This window comes from Pteropus medius, unplaced genomic scaffold (genome assembly GCF_902729225.1).
Source record: "Pteropus medius unplaced genomic scaffold, Ma_sr-lr_union100, whole genome shotgun sequence".
NCBI classification, from domain to species: domain Eukaryota; kingdom Metazoa; phylum Chordata; class Mammalia; order Chiroptera; family Pteropodidae; genus Pteropus; species Pteropus medius.
The window spans coordinates 5,870,366-5,890,465 of NW_024347867.1; the positions used below are offsets into that span (position 1 = coordinate 5,870,366).

General features: G+C 32.4%; 2 protein-coding genes across 3 annotated transcripts in view; both read left to right on the forward strand.

Moving 5' to 3' along the window:
• The first annotated feature begins 248 nt into the window (after nt 1-248).
• Nucleotides 249-20,100, forward strand: part of LOC120615813 (trace amine-associated receptor 2) — a 30,099-nt gene continuing 10,247 nt past the window's right edge. The window contains exons 1-3 of one of the 2 annotated variants that reach the window (XR_005656368.1): nt 249-385; nt 9,853-10,208; nt 10,771-10,899. Coding sequence is in view for 1 of the 2 variants with exons in the window: in XM_039879065.1 (XP_039734999.1) it covers nt 302-385 (84 nt within the window). In the remaining variant the exon portion in view is untranslated. Of the gene's footprint in view, nt 386-9,852; nt 10,209-10,770; nt 10,900-20,100 lie in introns of those variants that run through there. The other variant, XM_039879065.1, reaches the window with a different exon arrangement.
• On the forward strand, nt 1,491-10,995 carry TAAR1 (trace amine associated receptor 1). The gene is given in 2 exon segments (XM_039879064.1): nt 1,491-1,563; nt 9,853-10,995. A coding segment is annotated over 1 exon segment (1,104 nt). The 5' UTR covers nt 1,491-1,563; nt 9,853-9,869; the 3' UTR covers nt 10,974-10,995.

The following is a 20,100-nucleotide window of genomic DNA, read 5'->3' on the forward strand; positions in this document are numbered from 1 at the left end:
GTTTGCTTTCGCTATTGCAACTTTTGTTAATGGCTATTTATATTACAGATCACCCATTGTGTGGTGTCATTGTTTCTGTGGTGTCAGTGTAACTCCAAGGAAGGAGAATGGGGTAATAAATCTCAAGGGCTTCTTTCAGAAATGCTTTAATCTAATTAGTCATTGCCATAAAAATGTGGTGTAACAAACCACCCCAAAACTTTATAGCTTAGAAAATAGCAACTTATGCTCATGAATCTGTAGGGTCAGTTAGAATGGCTCTGCCATATGCTGCATATCTTTATGCCTCAGTTCATTCCACATGTCCTTCATCCTCCTTGGACAAATGGGCTTTGTTGGAGCATGTTCTCTTCACAGGGATGACACAGAGGACATTCATAAACATGTGAGTACTTCTAATGACTAGGTTTGGAACTGGCACACTTTTTTTTCTGTCTACCTTCTTTTAGCCAAAACAAGTCAAATGGCAAAGCTCAAGTTCAAAGGATAGGGAAATACCTTCCACTCCCAATGAAGCAAAGAAAAAGGTATAGATGCTAGTAGAGTAAGAACTGAAAACAATAATCAATCTATTGTAATGATCCTATGATTTTCTGTGGCAGAATAAACAAATAATTGTAAATGAGAAACTGCACTTGTTCAACTATTCATTTTGCTATATTGAAGGCTCTAGCTCCCTGTATAAGGAGAAGATCGTTTTGGAAGTTTTATATATAGAGATTAAAAAATTGTTGTAGTAAATATGTGTGATCCTATAGCCTCTAAAGCAGTGTTTTTCTTATTGTGATTAGTAACATTATTGAGGTGTAAATCCTGCTAACTTAAAAAAATAAAATAGAAAATAATCAGAGTGAATTAAATGTGGTAAGGGTATTTTTTAATGAAAACATTTGTTTCTGCTATGGATGTATACCTACATATGTTTGAGTAAGGATTTAAGATGCATTTCTTCTTATTGTGGTTTAAAAAATGTTTGAAAGCCACTGCTTTAAAGTATTTTCTAACTATAGGATGTTATTGAGTTTAATTTCTATTTTTAGAAATATTCCTTTTGTGGTATAAGTCATCTGTTTTGAAAATGACTGCTTTTTTTTTTTTCCCCCCAGTGCTACTTATTTCCATTGTTCAGATGTCTAATACAGGAGTATTTTTCTTTCAAATCAATCAACAATTAAAGCAGTTTCAATGAATATGTGCTTTCATTTATATGCTGTTACTCATGACTGTGGTTACTGGTGATTCATGCTTAGATTATTTTTAAAATAATGGTAATATTTACCTTCTCTATTTAGCTTGCTCAATGCTAGCTTCCTGATACTGGTTTAGAATAAAAGCACCTCCCAGTTGTATTCCTTGATAATATACTCTTACCTTGTTTCAGAAAAATTTATTATCAGTTTATCTTTTTCAAATTTTAATGTTTGCGTCACCCTGTCTCTGTTAACTGTGGCCTATCATAGAGTAGCAGTGGCTCTAGCCCGCAGCAGCTGTCACATCTCCTCCCAAAGGCAGTGTTTCCCCTGTCTGCTCATCTGCTCTCTCTGGTCACTCTTACCTGAGAAGGTAGGTCTGAATGCACAGAACAGCCATGTACATCAGCTTGTAGAGACTAGCCTGCAGGTCTAGGTAATCTTTTACAGGGAGAATGCTTGAAAGAATAAGACTTATCAATGGTTTGGTATTTATTCATACATTAATTTTAGGATTATTTATTGTGAAAATTAACAAGGTTTCTGTAATTTAGTTACTTAATACCTGCTTTAGTAAGTAAAGTTAAAAATATATTTTTAAATATAGTTATCTTTATATGTGTTTTTAAAATAGGTCACTTTTATGAAAAATTCACCCTATGGAAAGCTAGAAAATTTGAAAAGTTAAAACATGATTTTTTATCTCCTTTTCTTGGACATAAATAAGAAAATCCATGTTGTGTACTTGGCTAATTTTAACATAATAAAAAGAGACTTTTATAGAATTTTTTACAAGTTTTTAAACTAAAATATATTTTATTATTACTATATACTAAACTATAGAACTAAAATCTTATTTGCACAAATATTATTTGGTAGGAAAAATCCTGGCACATTTCAAAATGACTTCCTACTTTGTGTGTGTGTGCGTGTGTGTGTGTATGTGTGTGCGCACATATGTGTGTGGTGTGTGTGTATACATGCCATAGAGTAGCAGTGGCTCTAGCCCGCAGCAGCAGTCACATCTCCTCCCAAAGGCAGTCTTTCCCCTGTCTGTAGATCAATTAACTTAAGAATCTTTCAGTTATAATTACCTAAATCTGACACGTTATCTTATGCATGTCTACATAGCAGAAACACTTTCAAGTATAATCTATTGATCATAATATTGCTGGAGATTGTTTTTCTCTTATCTATCAATCCACGTTGATGTGTAAGCAAACAAATGGATTTTGCCATGTTTCCTTTTTCTCTAGGATGGAAACAGTTTGTTTCCAGCGATGTTCTATCTCAAGAATCATGACTTAAACATTTGAAAATTCTGTTTCCCCATCCCCTTTCTCTCTTTTAAAATATCTGTTTCAAAAATAATCTTAGTATTTTAATGAAGAATACTGGATAAGTTACAGAGCTGCAATCATATTTTTAGAATATAATTATTATCAAGTTCATTTCTAATTTTTTCCGCAAGTTTATAGGGTAGAACAAAAGCAGGATATCGGTTCAGTTCAGAAATTTGGCAAAAATTTGATTTTGATATGAAAGTAAAATAGATAAATAACTCATGTAAAGAATTATACAAATGAAAGAAGCACAAATAATATAAATGTATTAATAATTATTCACTAATGGTTTTTTTAAAGTTCCATTTGAAACATTTGGAGACAATACATTTAATTTTATTGAACATCTTTTCTAGTTATAAAAATGAAATGTTCTCATAGTAGAAAACTTGGAATATGTAGAAATTATAGAGAAGAAATAGAACTCACTTGTTATTTCACCACCAGAGCAAGAAAAATTATTGCTAAAATTTGATATTTTCTCTCCATTTTGTTTATTTATTTTTTGGTTTCAATCTCACTATCTCTGAGTAAATGAATTTGAAGTATGCCGTTCTATACCTATCTTCCATGATTATATAAACGTGTGTGTGTGTGTGGCCCTATATATGGTATTTCAAAACACTACGCAAATTTTTTTCTTTAGTTGACAAGATACCATTGAGATCTTTCTGTCTCTATATGGAAAGAATGAACTCATTTAATTTAACATCTTTCTAAACATGCATATTTACTGATATACATACATCTGATAGACTTTTATTTTTTGCCTTTGTTGTTGTTACAAGAATGATTGCAGTAAACTTTTGCTGGGTTAAACAATACAGTCATTTTAAACTTTAAAAAATGCTGCTGGAGAAACTTTCTAAAATCAAATTATTTACTTATTTATTTATTTGGAGAGGCAACCCTTGGTCGACCTCACAGATTGCAAGGACCTTGTCAACTTACAATCTCTTATTTTTTAGTTTTTACGTCTACAGCACCACGTCTTCCTAGGTAGTCTCCCATCCAAGTACTAACCAGGCCTGACCCTGCTTATAAAATTAAATTATTAGTTCTGCATCATGTGATCCAGTCAAGAAAATTAACTTGTCACCCCTCACCAACCCTGATTATAGCTGGAGGTTAGTGACAGTTGAGAATTTAAGTTACAGGTTAATATTAAGTGTTTTCTTGAAATTTATTTTTTCATTTCAAAAATCTTTAATTAACAAGCTTTGCATTGTGTCCTATTATCATAATCCTGTTTGATTTAAACTAAATCTTAACTTAGATACACTATTGTTGCTTTTATTCATTTCTTTCTATTTAAAAATTTTTGTTTTGATTTAATTTTTATAATGTTAGAGTATTTCTTATAGTTTCATAGAAGGTGATCACAAATGTGTATTTGTTATCTTTCTTTTACTTTCATATGATTATTGTTTTGGCTGAATATAAGATCATTAAATTGCCATTCTATTTCCGTAATTGTTTCTAAGCTCATGCCAATGCCCTCTGACTTTCAAAATTACACATGAGAAGTCCTATGCAAGCCTGAGTTTCTTCCTTTTTCTTTCTTTCTTTCTTTTTCTTTCTTTCTTTCTTTCTTTCTTTCTTTCTTTCTTTCTTTCTTTCTTTCTTTCTTTCTTTTTCTTTCTTTCTTTCTTTCTTTCTTTCTTTCTTTTTCTTTCTTTTCTTCTTCTCTCTCTCTTCTTCTCCTTCTTCCTTCTTCCTTCCTTCCTTCATTCCTTCCTTCCTTCCTTCCTTCCCCTTCCTTCCTTCCTTTCCTTCCTTCCTTCCTTCCTTCCTTCCTTCCTTCCTTCAACAGCTTTATTGAGGTATAATTGATACGCAAAGAACTGCACATATTTAAGGTCTACATTTTAATAGGTTTGGACATGTGGAAACACCACTTCCACAATGAAGGAATTTCTGTCTGGATGCCTGTAAGGTTTTCTTCTTTATCTTTGGAATTCAGAACCAGGCTAAGCGTATGTGCCTAAATTATTATGGGTCCCAAGGAGCACAGAAATGAGCTCATGAATTCCTCAGTTCTTTTGTTCATTCGTTCAATCGTTCATTCATTTTTAAATATTCTAGACATTTTCCAGACATCTCTAGACTCTGGGGCTATAGCGGTTCACTCCGTTCTAACATACTACCTCTATTTATTTCATTTTATCTTATCATTTCTCCCCCTATATCCCTTTCCCCCCTTTTTCCTCTGGCTATAGTGACCTTCTAAAGTGCATCTTTTTTATATTAATTTAAATATATGCGTGTTCTTGAAAAAGCTTTATGATGTTTCTCATACCTTCCCTTAACATGCCCTTAACGTAGCCCTTGGATGTTTACTCATTCAGTTAACACTATGCACAAGCAAGATTGTCTTTCCTAAAAGATAATTGTATCTGAAATTCATAAACTTTATTTAAACTTTTACCAATGAAAATTTCACATCTGAATCATTTCTTTTTTAGCTTTTCACCCATAAGTCCAAAATTACTTCATAGAACTTGTCTCCTGAACATCGATGGAACCCCGCCTCCCAAAAAAAAACTTAGCTTACACATATCACAGAACTTCAAATTTGTAGCTCTTTCCTGCCTTTTTATAAGAACAGCATGGCCATGGGAGTGTGAGATAAAATGGAGTGGAGAATATTCTCAATGGAAGACAGAGGGTTAAGAAGCTGAAAGTCCAGTATTAGATCATTCATGTGGACAACAAAATTATCAAGAATTTTGGTGGTTGTAGCCTTGGAGAGAGTGACAGTAGGTCAAGAGCTAACATCTTTAAGAAATAAAGAAAAATGACTTGGGAATCTATAAATGTCTGCAGAAGAAGAGATATAGTTTAAACACAGAATTTCAAAGCTTGCAAGGGGTAAAGGTTAGAAAGGAAGGTGGGACAATGATCTGCAATGGCAATGAGTGCAAGAGGACTCTTACTTTTTCTCCAGGTCCTATGGTATAATGGGGGGCTAGGGATGCAGGAAAGAAAATAGATACCTTTGTCAAGGCCTCAGGGGATAAAGTATCCTTAGAGGAGAAACAATTTTAGTTAGAACAAAGTGAGAACAAAGAAAATTTAGAAAAGAATTTTGAGAGTGTAGGGTAATAAATGAACATGAGCTCCAAAGGGCACATTTAGAAGGATTTATGGTAGTAATAGCAGATTAGGACATGGGTTCAGTTTAGAAGTTGTATACAACAGTATGGAGATGAGAGACTATGTGAGCAATTAGAGATGGGTGTTTAATAAAACCAGGGACAAAAGGCCTGGGGGTATTAGTACTGATGGCCTTTTATTGAGAGCTTACTACCAGTGAGTTCCTTTCCTGCTAGACAAATTTATTTTAAACTATAACTCCAACCAATATATTTTTAATTCATATGCGATTTTCAAACATTAGGTGATTATATAATTTTCATAGAACTGTTTGCTTAACTAGATAATCAAAGAGAGATTTATTAACTTTCCATACTATTATTGCTTGTTCAACTTGGATAATTTGTATATACAGATAATTATCATTTCTAGCTAGCTAAATTCTTAAAGCTAAAAGAAAAGAAACAAAACCACTATTACGTCATGTTTTTAGATAAGCATTCAAATCATAATATCATCATAGGACATTTATTTAAACAAGTAAGCCTAAAAATAAATTATAATAGTAAAAATACTAACACAAAAATGATGCGTAATATTTTTAAGCTGGCAGGCAAATTGTTTAATTGAAGTGTCATTAATATTAACAATTTCCAAGATATTATACTTAAGGCTCTATTTGTCTGAAATCAGGATGTACAAACATGAGGAGAAAGCCTCAGAGGTGTTTGCTTTTATCTGAGAAACTAACATTTCAGGTGCAGAAAGAACAATGCATACAAAGTTGTCAAATGACTTTTTCATCTTCTGTGAATTTAGTCTTTAAAAATTGAACAAGTTTTTTCTCCCCTATTTCCTTTACTTCCTTTTGGACCCTAGTTCCTGCTGAATGAACCTACTCAAGATGATATCAGGTAGAATAATTTTTTGACTGGTAGTAATTAATTAGCAAACCCTTCTAAACAGTGATTTGGGTGTGCTTCTTTGTCCTTTAATATGCCAACAGTATAAGTAAAAGAAAAAAAAATCTAAGTAGAAGATCTATAACTTAACTGATAGAATTCAGTCAAGTGCATAGTAAAAAAACCCATCATTCTTTTAGTGAAATTTTAATTATAATTTAAATATTGCTTAGTTCAAATAACCTAGATTTAGTCTACTCTTTGTTCTGTTATGAAACAGGCCTGGATATCTATTGAAGTAAATCTTACAGATTCATTTAGTAGGAATCTATTTCCACCTGGGAAGAGACGACAGAAATGGGTTTTGGGAGAGGTGTTTTAAATGTATTAAAATTTGCATTTTAGTACCTAAATATTCTATTTTTTCAATTCTTGTTTTGGATAAATTTATATTTTTATGTGGTATTGATTTAAATTGTTAGCCTAAAGGGAAAGGAAGAGATGAAAAGGAAGTCAGACTCCTGGAATTCTAACACCTGTTGTTATTTTCTAGCATTTTCACAACATAGTGACAGATTGTTTATTAATTGCCAAAAATTTACATTCTTCCTCCAAACTCTTCCTCTCTTCCTCTTCTCTCTCTCTCTCTCTCTATACACACACACACACACACACACACACACACACATATTCATAGATATATACGCACTATGTATAGTATATACATATGTACCATGTATATTGCAAAATATATTGCAAATTCCAAAATTTAACTGAGAATTACAGAATCAAATAGAAATAAAAAGGGCATTTTTAAACTGGGTCCCATGGGCATTTTTAAACTGGGTTCCTTAGGGTTTTTCAGTGATGCATGAGGAGGAGGCCTACTAGAAGGTTTTAACAAATTTTACTTTTATCTGTTTCATAAATTGCGATTGCCCTAAAATTTACATGGAACCATAAAAGACCCCAAATAGCCATGTCAATCTTGAGAAGGAAGAACAAAGTTAGAGGTATTATGCTACCTAGTATCAAACTATATATCAAAGCTGTAGTAATCAAAACAGCATGGTAATGGCATAAAAACAGACACATAGCTCAATGGAACAGACTAGAGAGACCAGGAATAAATCCACTCCTATATGATCATTTAATCTATGACAAAGAAGGCAAGAATATACAATGAGGTAAAAACAGTTTCTTCAATAAATGCTGTTGGGAAAACTGGAAAGACACATTCAAAAAAATAAAGCCTGGACCACCTTGTTACACCACATACAAGAGTAAACTCAAGATGGATTGAAGACTTAAATATAAGACCCAAAACCATATAACTAGAAGACAACAGAAGTAGCGAACTCTCCGACATTGCTCTTAGTAATGTTTTTTCTTTTTTTCTTTTTTTCTGATAAATCTCCTTGGGCAAGGGAAACAAAAGATAAACAAATGGGACTACATCTAATTAAAATTTTTCTGCACAGCAAAGGAAACCATCAACAAAATGAAAAGACAACCTACTGAATGGGAAAAGATATTTGCCAAAGATACATCTGATAAGGGGTTAATATCCAAAATTTATGAAGACTTCATACAATTCAACACCAAAAAAACCCCAACAAACAAACAAACAAAACAATTAAAAAATGAGCGAAGGACCTGAATAGGCATTTCTCCACAGAAGACATACATATGGCCAAGAGACGAAAAGGTGCTCAATGTCACTAATCATCAGAGAAATGCAAGTTGAAATCATACCTATCAGAATGGCTATCAACAATAAGTCAACGAGTGTTGGCAAGGATGTAGAGAAAAGGAAATCCTCATGGTAGGATTGCAAATTGGGACAGCCACTATGAAAAACAGTATAGAAGTTCCTCAAAAAATTAAAAATAGAACTACCTTATGACCCAGCAATTCCAATTCTGGGTATTAATTCAAAGAAAACTAAAACATTAATTTGAAAAGATACATGCACTCCTATGTTCACTACAGCACTATTTACAATTGCTGAAATATGGAAGCAACTTGAGTGCCCATTCATAAACAGTTGGTTAAATAAGAGGTGGTAGATATATACAATGGAATATTCAGCCGTAAAAAATGAAACCTTATCATTTTGTGACAACCTGGATGGACCTAGAGAGTATTATGTTAAGTGAAATAAGTCAGGCAGAGAAAGACAAATGCAACCTGATTTCACTTATATATGGAATCTAAGGAAAAAAATAAATGAACAAACAAAATGAAAACAGACTCACTGATTCAGAGAACAAACTGATGATGGCCAGATTTGGCGTGGGGATGGGATGGGTGAAAAAAATGAATGGATTAAGAAGTACAAATTGGTAATTCCAAATAGTCACAGGGATGTGAAGTACAGCATAGGAAATATAGTCGATAATATTGTTATAACTATGTACAGTGCCAAGTGGGTACCAGACTAATCCAGGGGAATCAATTTGTAAATTATAGAAATGTTTACCTACTGTGATATGGCTCTCATCTCAATGCTCTTGTCTCCATGTCACATTACTTCTTACCATACATATTGGTCTGCATATTTAAAATCCTTAATAATTCAAACCACAAGTAGATGCCATTATTCAAGACATCTTAAATTCTTACTAGTAATTGAGACATCAGGTCATATTCCAACTTCAATGGTTTTACAAATTAAGCCTCAATTTCTTTCCAGTAAAATTGTCATGTCTTCCTTATAAAGAGTAATGTTGATATTGTAGATATAAAAATGTTAAAAGAAATAATGCACAGAATACATGTATAATTGCTTGACAAACTGGTAGTAAACATATGTAAGTTTCTTTCCATTACAATCAATTATAAAATAAGATATACATAAGTGCATAAGCAGGCATTAGTAGATATTACTTCTGTATAAGAGGCACATTTCAAATATTTTACATTTTTTTCACTAAGATATTTCAATTCTAAACTTTCTGGCAATTGGTATCTACTCTTTAGAATGTAAGTCTCTTTCACAAAACTTTCCTTTGGGCAAAAACTGTTTCCAGTGATTAAAGCATATAAAAATTTTATCATTTGACACTCTCTGACCTATAAAAATTCAGTTTCATTTATTTCGTCCTAATAATTTTAGCTTTTCATTTCTAGCACAGTGTCTGGCATCATGTAGATGTTAATAAATTGTTGAACTGAACCATTGAACTAAACTTAGAAGTAACAGCTTTTCCTCCAAATAATTATTTTTAACAAGAAGTAATAGGTAAATGTGTTAGAAGTAAGAGGAATCAAATTGCCAATGATTCACTCTCTCTCTCTCTCTCTCTCTCTTTTTTCCAGGTTTCTAGGATAGGCATATGGAAATAAAAGAAAGGACTCTAACCCAATTATGGATTTCAAAGAAAGATTCCTCAGCACACAAAGGAAGAATTAAGTGGTGGATAGCCCTCAAAAACATGTCCTTTTGCCACAATATAATTAATATTTCCTGTGTGAAAAGCAGCTGGTCAAATGATGTCCGTGCTTCTCTATACAGTTTGATGATGATCATAATTCTGACCACACTGGTTGGCAATCTGATAGTTATTATTTCCATATCACACTTCAAGCAACTTCATACCCCAACTAATTGGCTCATTCAATCCATGGCCACTGTGGACTTTCTGCTGGGATGCCTGGTCATGCCGTATAGCATGGTGAGATCTGTTGAGCACTGCTGGTAAGTCTTCTGTAAAATTCACACCAGCACTGATATTATGCTTAGCTCAGCATCCATTTTCCACTTGTCCTTCATTTCCATTGACCGCTACTTCGCTGTGTGTGACCCACTGAGATACAAAGCCAAAATCAGTATCTTGGTTATTTTTGTGATGATCTTCATTAGCTGGAGCGTCCCTGCTCTTTTTGCATTTGGAATGATCTTTATGGAGCTAAACATCAAAGGAGCTGAGCAGATGTATTACAAACACACTCACTGCGTTGGGGGTTGCTCTGTCTTCTTTAGCAAAACATCTGGGATATTGGCCTTTATGACTTCTTTTTATATACCTGGATCTATTATGTTGTGTGTTTATTGTAGAATATATTTTATTGCTAAAGGGCAGGCAAGATCAATTAATGATTCAAATCCCAAACTTCAAATTGGATTAGAAGAGAAAAACAGAATTTCACAAAGCAAAGACAGGAAAGCAACAAAGACTTTAGGAATTGTGGTGGGAGTTTTCCTAATATGCTGGTGTCCTTTCTTTGTCTGTACAGTCATGGATCCTTTCCTGGACTATACTATTCCACCCACCTTGAATGACACATTGATTTGGTTTGGCTACTTGAACTCTACTTTTAATCCAATGGTTTATGCATTTTTTTATCCATGGTTCAGAAGAGCACTGAAAATAATTCTATTTGGTAAAATTTTCCAAAAAGATTCATCTAGGAGTAAATTATTTTTAGAATCAAGTTAATAGCATTATAATATTTTACTGTCTTGCAAAACAAATGATGATCATATTTATGAGCGCAACATCATCAACCACATGTACAAACTGTAGGGTCTCTTACCAATTATTTGAGTCAAAGAATGTATAATGAGACGTGATGCTTATATCTTGTTTCTATTTGAGATATAGTGGATATGATCTTTGCCATTCTTAATATACATATCAAGTTTTGAAAGTCTAGAATTTAAGGTCCTATATTTAAAAAAAATCCTTTTCTGCTTTTACATGAACTGCCATTAAATTGACAGTGGGCCCTTACTCAGTTGTTGAGTGGTAGAAAATATGGGGCTGCATTTGAAAATGCAAGTTAGAGTGACTTTGTCATTCATTTGTTTGACTCTATATGTCTTTTTGTAAAACCAACTAAAAGTATACATTAAATGTTATTTATTAAATAGCTATGTATATATAATTTGTTATTTATCATGAATCCTTATTAATATATATTCCAGTTCTTAACATCTTGATTTTCATCTTTTTACAATAAGTTTTGCTGATTCTCATACTTTAGGAAATTTAGAAAATAAAGGAAAAAACCAAAATCAAATACTGTATAGAAATAAAAAATAAAGATATAATTTACTTCTCACCTCCTGAAAGAACTGTATTATTTAAAATTCTTAAAAACAACATTTTTTTTGGTGACCGTATAATAGTACATTGTATGGATGTACAAAGATATTTTTTAACCATTTCCCTATTGTTGACCACTTCAGTGCTTTTAATTACTTAAAAAAAAAAATATAGAAATTAAATCAAGTTTCTGCCTGTTACTTTCTACTTCAGCTCATAAAAGTGTCTTGAAGGATCCCTCCATATATATTTAAAGGTTATGCCAGGCATGGTAGGACTCAAAATATAAACTGCATGAAGTAAAACAAGTTCAATTGCTGGGTTTTAGGCTACATTGAAAGAGAGGCAGTCATCCATCAATGCAGCTAAATCTTAAGGATAACAAGAGGTATAATCAGAATAGACATTCAATGCCTATTAGAATGACATATTCAGAAAGAAAAAAAGAAGAACAAACAGTGGTTTCAAATAAAATCCTTTAAAAGGAAGTGAGCAAACATTCTAAATTATAAGCATAGATTTGCAATTGAGCTGTTTCTCATACAGACTTCCTGAAGCCTGTTTTACGTTGAGTAGCACCAGGAATTTGGATTTAGTTATTTAATAGTAGTGACTTAGGCTCATGAGTAAGTTAGGTCAAGGCAGCTAATTTTAAATGAAACTAAGATGCACATTTCCTGCATGTAAATTTCTGTTCACAAACCTGATGATCTTCTGAAGATCTGTTAAATCCTTCCATCTGTTACAGTCTGTTTTAGGGCTACATATTTTGATTCACTGATCTGACTAGATTTTTGTTCTAGTCCACTTAAAAAGCACTTGGAGTTATCTTTTCATTTCGAATAGAGTAAGACAAATTGCCCCTAATCACTCCCAATTTCAAAAACTTCCTTGACTTTTTTTCACCTGTGAGAACATTCTGTCAAGTTTTAAAAAGGGAACAAAAGCATTTAGACAGTTCTCTGTACCTTACAGCAAGTTTCTGTGTTGTTCTTCATTTCCTTCCACACATTCCTCTTAAGATTATTCCTAGATGTTTTGTACTCTTATGTGCATGTTTTGCCTATTGTGAATAAATCTTCTTTTAAGCCATTATATTTTCTATTAGGGCTGGCATGCAGTAAAATTTTATTTTAGCTTTTCAGTTGGGTTTTCACTATACATAATCATATTATCCTCAAACAATGCTCTTTTATCTCCTCTTCAACAGTTATGATTCTTGTTTATATATATATTTGCTGTACTTCATTAGTCAGAATTTTGGAGTAATATTGATGGCAACAGTATAAGCAATAATAGTGATGGGGTCATCCTGTTTTACATTTATTTTAAATTACTATTTAGATTTTAATATTGATTCCACACTTTTCTTGGAACAAGCTCATAATTCAGATAATTCTACCTTTTTTTTTTAAACTTAGTACTAAGGCCCCTATACCTATCTTTCTTTGTAGCCTCTGTTTTTAATACTCATAATAAGAGATAACCCATAGTCTAACTTCTCAGCAAAACTTTGTTTGGCCATATTGCCTGCTTTACTCTAGCTTCCATTCACCGCAGAAAGTATTTTGGTTTTTTGGTTGTCCAAAGTCCATTTTCTACCTGGAATCTAATTAGCTTTTGAGAAATTTTCCATTCCAACTAGCTATAGTCTGTTGGAACTGTAATGAGAAGATTGGTCCCCTGCCCTTCCCCTCAACTAAACAGTTGGGAGGATAAAGCAAGCTAAAATGTTCAGAAAATCTTTCTCTAGAATTTGAATCTTTAACAGAGGAGAAAAAACGATGGTCTTTAGCAGAATGATTAGCAGAAAACAATAAAAACACACGCGTTTCCATTCCATCCACGTGGTAAAATCATGACCATACTGCTCTTGGTATTGTTGGCATTCTTGCTTTCTAGACTCCAGAGCTTGCTAACTGTCTGCCCATTTCCAAACTAAGTTATCCAGTCTCTAGTGGATTCTATGAGTAAAGAATCCATTTCTCATAAATTTCCTTTGAGAATAATTTTTGGTTGCATCTACAGAAAGAGCCTTAGCTTGATATACTATATTGTTGTGGTAAACACCAAGCAAGTGATTTCAACAACATGATTCTCCTTCTGCAAGTCCAGACAATTTCCAATCAAAACAGCCTCATGCTCCACTCTCTTTTCAAAGAGGAGTATTCATGTAAATTTCTACTCAGGAGAAAATGAAAATAAACATACTAGCAAGGAAGTTTGTTGGTACTGATTTATTGTTAATAAAAATAATCCCATCTTAAGAGATCATTGAACTGGAAAGTTCCATCCTGATTTTAAACTTGGTTTTTGAAGTCAATAATCCAATCTTTGGAAAATCATAAATATTTGCCAAGAAAGTAGGGCAAACCATATAAATGCCAGCTCATTTTGGTTTCTCGTGAATCATAGTTTCTGTTTAGTTGTACATAGTCAACAAGAGCTTGAACTTTAACTTAAATGTGTAAAGATATATACAAAGAATGATTTGCATTTTTAAATTTAGCAAATGATAAAGTGTACCAACAAAACAATTATTCAGAGAGATATTTTGAATGCTGCACTCAAATAATCTAGATAATGTAAGAAAGTAAATTTGTCTTTGACAGGTCTTGACCTTTTCTTCCACATCCTAAAACCCCTTTCCCAAGTCTCTAAGATCCCGGTGAATTTATGCTTCTCCAATATTCTAACTCGATTAGAATGTTTGACTGGGGCTGGTTCTATTGTCAATTCATATCAGCCTTAATATCTAATTTGTTTCTGTCTTTAATTTTTCCTGGGAGAAAGAAATCATTGACTCAGACAAACTAAAAGTTATCAGCATATTTATCAATTAAAGTGACTTTAGAGGCTTAATGTTAAGCCACTCACAATGGTTTATCAACGGCAAACTTTCCTCTTCATAAATAGGTAAGATAAGCAATAATTGAGATGATAAACTCTAAAATTTGTTTACTGGCCAACAGTTTCACAATGTGATGTATTAAAGTAATGTTTTTCAACCATGGCTGCTGCTGGAAAGCTATGATATAAATATAAATAATGTGAATACTCAGCCCTTATTTCAAGAAGATGATTTGTGATGAAGAGGCAAGCTTGGGAGCCAGATGTCATGGGTTTAAACTCTGGCTCCAGTATTTATCAGCTATTATTTGGACAAAATTACTTAAAAACTCTAAGCTTTAGTTTACTCACGAAATGAGGACAATAGTATTACCTACCTCACTGGACTATTAATTATTAGGTGAGACATAATGTCTAGCATGGGGCCTTGCATGTAGAAACACTCAGCAAACAGACATTATTAGCATTATTTCTTGCTATTTTATTGTTATGTGCTAAGGTAGTGCTGACTCAGAAAAGCTGACATAGGCAAACATTATATTTATATATATATATATATATATACACATATATACATATATAATGTATATATGTATATATATATAATGTTATAATGTTATATATATATAATGTTAAAAAATATATATATATTTTTTTTAAGTTAGTGCAGAATAACATCATCCTCTCTCCTAATAAATTTTACAATTACAATTATGCAAAAGAATATAGCCAAAGATTTATTCCAAAGTCTACACTGAAGGAAGTTAACCTGGTGACACATTTTCACATTGTTAGTCTGCAATGTGTCAGTGTTTGGCATATAGTATGTTTGAAAGGCTGTGAATTTTTATTTCTTTAAAAAATAACACATAAAATGTGTGTATATATACATATAAAATATATATTTACATATAATACATAATATTGATATCTATCTGCAAAATAACTTATCTACCTAGCTAATGATATTGGTTGAACGCTTCGTGTAAGCCCCAAGCACTTTAGTGTAGAGCAGAATCCTGAAGCACTGAGACACATCCTCAGGCTTTGGAACCAGATGAGCCTGGTTTAAAATCCCAGCTCTCTTTGTAGTTCCTGTATGCCTTTGATCCTACAGCCCCCTAGTGCCTGAAATGGCCTCCTCTTCCACTCCACCTCCCTTAATTGGCTGACATTTACTCATTTGAAAAAACTCCTCTTTGAGGTTATTTCTCCAGGAAACAATCTATAATCTCCTCAGGCTAGATAGGCATCTTTCTCTGAACTCCCCAAATACCCCATGCACTTCTATCGATGCACTTACTGTTTATATTAAAATGCCCGCTGCCTCCACTGGACTGTGAATTATAGAAGTTAGGCATTGTGCTTTATTCATCTTTGTACCCTATGCTTAGTACCACACCTGGCACAGAGAAGTCACTCTATGCATGTTTTCTAAGGAATAAATGAATAAGAAATATAAGGTATCCAAGAAGATAGAGCAATAGAAGTTAGAGACAGATTTGAGCCCGTCTGTCTGGCTGCAAAATCTACCCCTCTTTCCTATTTTAAGAAGTGGGGCCAACCATGGGAAAACTATGGGATTTGTACTTTTATTTTCGGCCAAGTTGAAGCAGATGTACCTATATGTGTTTAATTTTGGCAATAAACGTGTATTCTTTATGAATATGTACATATGTTGAATATCTCTTGCCTCTCTTGCATCAGCTAAAGTTTTCTTTCTCAGGTTTACACTTTGCCTTTGCTTAATAGTCTGAGAATTCCCCAAACATTTGGTTCCTCAAATAAAGTTCTGTGATAAATATTTTCCTATCTTCGCTAAGTACAACTATCTCCCCAATGACTTACAGTGTGAAATAATTTTCTAGCATGACCAAGCCAGAACAGATGATGTGTTAATGATGCCCTCTGGTCTCTATTTACTTGGAAGTTTGGCAAATAAGAGCAAAGTGAGAGAAATGTTGCTTATACTTGTCTCTTTGGACTGTGGAATCCAATTGTAGCTTCAAAATCTCAAACTGTAAATGAAGTGCAGTGAGCATTGATAAATACCCAATCAACACATTTAATTACTGTTATTAGCAATTCTCACAAGATTTTACTTTTAACGAACACAAGAGTTTACAAACAGTGATATCATATGCTTGAAATGTGTTGATAACTTTATTTTTAAATGGCTAAGGGTTTTCATTTTGTCTGTAGAGTCTCCTAAGCACAGAAAAGTAAAAAAGTTTGGGGAATAAGGAAAAACACATAGACTACTCATTGCTTTTCCTTCCATGGTTCTATTACAATAAAATAATACACAACAAAACATTATGTATAGATTATACTATCACAAATCTAAATTTGAATATGTACAGCTAGAAGAAAGGGCTAGTTCTATGTAAAAAAGCAAAGTGAAAGATTAATGTTATTATCTGAGTAAATGAGTCATCTGAATTCTCTTCATCAGTCCTGTTACTGTGATCAAAAAAGATCACAAACAAAAGAAACCAGAATCATTGATTGTAATGTACCTGGAAATATGTTGATCTGAGTTTATATTCAAATATTGGTGATTATTAGCTGTTTAGCAATGTTCAACAGCAGAAGTAATTTACTAAACTTCTTTACATTTTAGTTTTCTCATTTGCATTATAGGTAATGCATAACTTACAAGGTTGTCGTATTGATTTATTCATTAAATAATTTATTTACTCATATAAGTATTTATTGAGCGCCTCTTATATGCCATCATTATGGTAGCTTGATGTTAAAGATACAGATGTGAATGAGACCAACATGTTCTATACCCTTCTGGAATTTTCATGGAAATGAAATGAGGTTTTTGGAAATGAAATGAGATTATTTGTCAAGTGTTTGCAAAATGTACAGTAGATAATTCATAGCACATGATCAATAAATTAAAGTTATTATATTGTTATTATTTACAATTTACTTAGCCATTATCAACTTGATTCAGAGTTACAGAGATAGAATTAAAAAATATATCCCTGGTTATCAATTTTGAGCTCAGATTTACAGCATTCTATGCCACTCTTTCTGTATATAACTGATACAGTAAACCCTGAAGGTCATTTTTGTGACTATGCTCTTATTGCTTTCTCCTAATTTCTTTTCTGGTAGACTAAGTCACATAAAATACACCAGTGTTTTTGTCAGTCTATTGGGCATCTCTTTTTCATTAGGCACCCCAAATTCTGTATGTGCCAAACTAAACTAAATTATTCCATTATCCAACCTTCTCTTCCTATGTTCCCTATCCTTGGAATTGCTCAAGCTGGAAGTCTGGGAGTAATCCTTGACTCCTCCTCCTTACTCCCTCCAACCAGTCAAATGTGGGCAATGCATCTTAATTTAGGTCTTAGCTTTCCCATCCATGTACTTTGGATAAATCTCACACCTGGTTTCATTCATTTTGTCTTGGACGCTCTTGTCCGTTCTCAGCACAACAGCTACAAATTACCTAAACCCCAAATTTGGCCCCTAGTCCTAATATCTTCTGCTGTTGAACATTCTTATGTGGTTTTGTAGTGCTTTTTGTGTTATTTACACTATAATGTCCAAAGTCCTTGACCAGCATAAAAGACAATCTGAATCTGTCCTGCCTACTTGTCTACCTGTATCTTCTCCCCGTCTCTTATAAGCATATTATATTTCAACCATACCAAGTTACCTAAATTTCCTGAAAACTCTATTTTTTCAGAACATTTGATTCCTGCTGTTCAGAATACCCTTTATCAAATGGTTGACTTACTCATTCTTGAAGCCTTACCATAAGCATAACTCTTCTGAAGCTTGCCCTGCTCAGGCTGAGGTGATGCTTTCTTCTCCGCTCTCCAAAAACAATTCAGACAAGGTTCTATTATTACATATGAATGGTGCATTGTGATAATCTGTCTTTACAAAAAAAATAGTTTTTAATAAAAGTTGAGTAGAATATTTATTAAAATATATGTAAGGTATAAAGATTAAGTATAAAAATCACAATGAGCATCCTTGCAGCCTACGCTTAGTTTAGGAAAAACAACATATTGTAGTTCTTTGCATATTTCTATGCAAATTTTTTGTCAATAATGTATGACAAATATCTTTCTCCAGTAGCTTATTTTTTAAGTTTCTTAGGATGACTTTTGCTAAACATAAGTTCTTCATGCTCATGTAGTCAAATTTATCAATTGTCTTCACGTTTTGTGCTTTTTTGTAACTTCAGTAATCCTTCCCCACTATGAGATCAGAAAAAATTTCCTATATTGTCTTCTAAGAATTTTAGAGATTTTCCTTTTATATTTAGGTTTTAATTCACTTTAATTCTGGAATTGGTTGTTGTATATGATGTGAGACAAGATCCAATTTCATTTATTCTTTCTATATAACTGTCTTAGTACCATTTATTGGAAAGTTTAAATCTTCTCCATTAATCTGTTATTGGCAATATAATAAATTGTTTCCATATATATTTTAAAAATATATGCTTTTAGGCTCATTAAAGTCTTCATTGATGTATTTATTTATCCTTATACCAATAGCATATTTTCTTAATTATTATAATTTTATATTGTCTTTAAATCGGGTAAAAAATATTTCCTTTGCCTTATACTTCCCCATTTTGTCCTCCTCTCATTTTTTACTTTTCTTCATCTGCAGTTTAGGTTTTATAATTTGTTGCCTTTTATAATTTCTTGTAAATTTTTGAGACAACTTAGCAAATAACACACATACAGAAAACCTTTGAGATTTTGATAGTGCGTTAAATCTGTAGATCATCTGAGGAAAAGTGACACCTTCACCAATCCCTGAGTGTGGTATATTTCTTCATTTATTTACATCTTCATTTATGTCTTCTAATACAATTTTAAACTTTTCCCATAAATAACTTACAATTTTATTTGAAGTTACTTTACATATTTTTTGATTATGTTGTAAAAATAAACTTTTTAAAAGTTATAATTTCTAATCCTTTTTTATTGTTAGAAAAGCAATATCTGATATTTAAAAGTAGCAACCTTGTTAATCTCTCTTATTAATTCTAAAAATGTAAGTGTATATTTTGGATATTTTATGGAGACATATCATTTGTCAATAATAATTTTTTTCCTAATTCTTGTTTTTTCTAATCTGTATACATTTCCTTCTTGCCTTTCTGTACTGGCTAAAACTTCCAGCAAAAGAATACTGAAGTGTTTTTAGAAGATTCTTTAGACTTATTACGTATCTTCAAGAGAATACTTTTAATGTTTCATCATTAAATAAAAAGTCTGCTGAAAATTTTTATTTTTGTATATACTCTTAAGAAAATTGTTTTCCTCCCTAATTTGCTGAGTTTTTTTTTTTTTAATGATGAATAGGTTTGCATTTTACTATGTGCTTATTGAGATTTTCTCCCTTAATCTGATAATGTGGTGAATTATGTTAAGTGATGGCATAATGTCAAAATATCAAAACATGCTTACTGATCGGGGTAAGCAATCATAGGCATAATTAATCTTTTAAAAAAAATAATTCAGAAATCTATAGACTGTTACATCTATGTTTACGAGTAAGAATAAACTTTAATTTTCCTATCTTGTAGATCCTTGTCAGGATTTGTTTCAAGTTTATGTTAATCTCATAAAATCATCTGGCTAATTGGCCATTTCCTGTGTCCTGAATGATTTATGTAAGA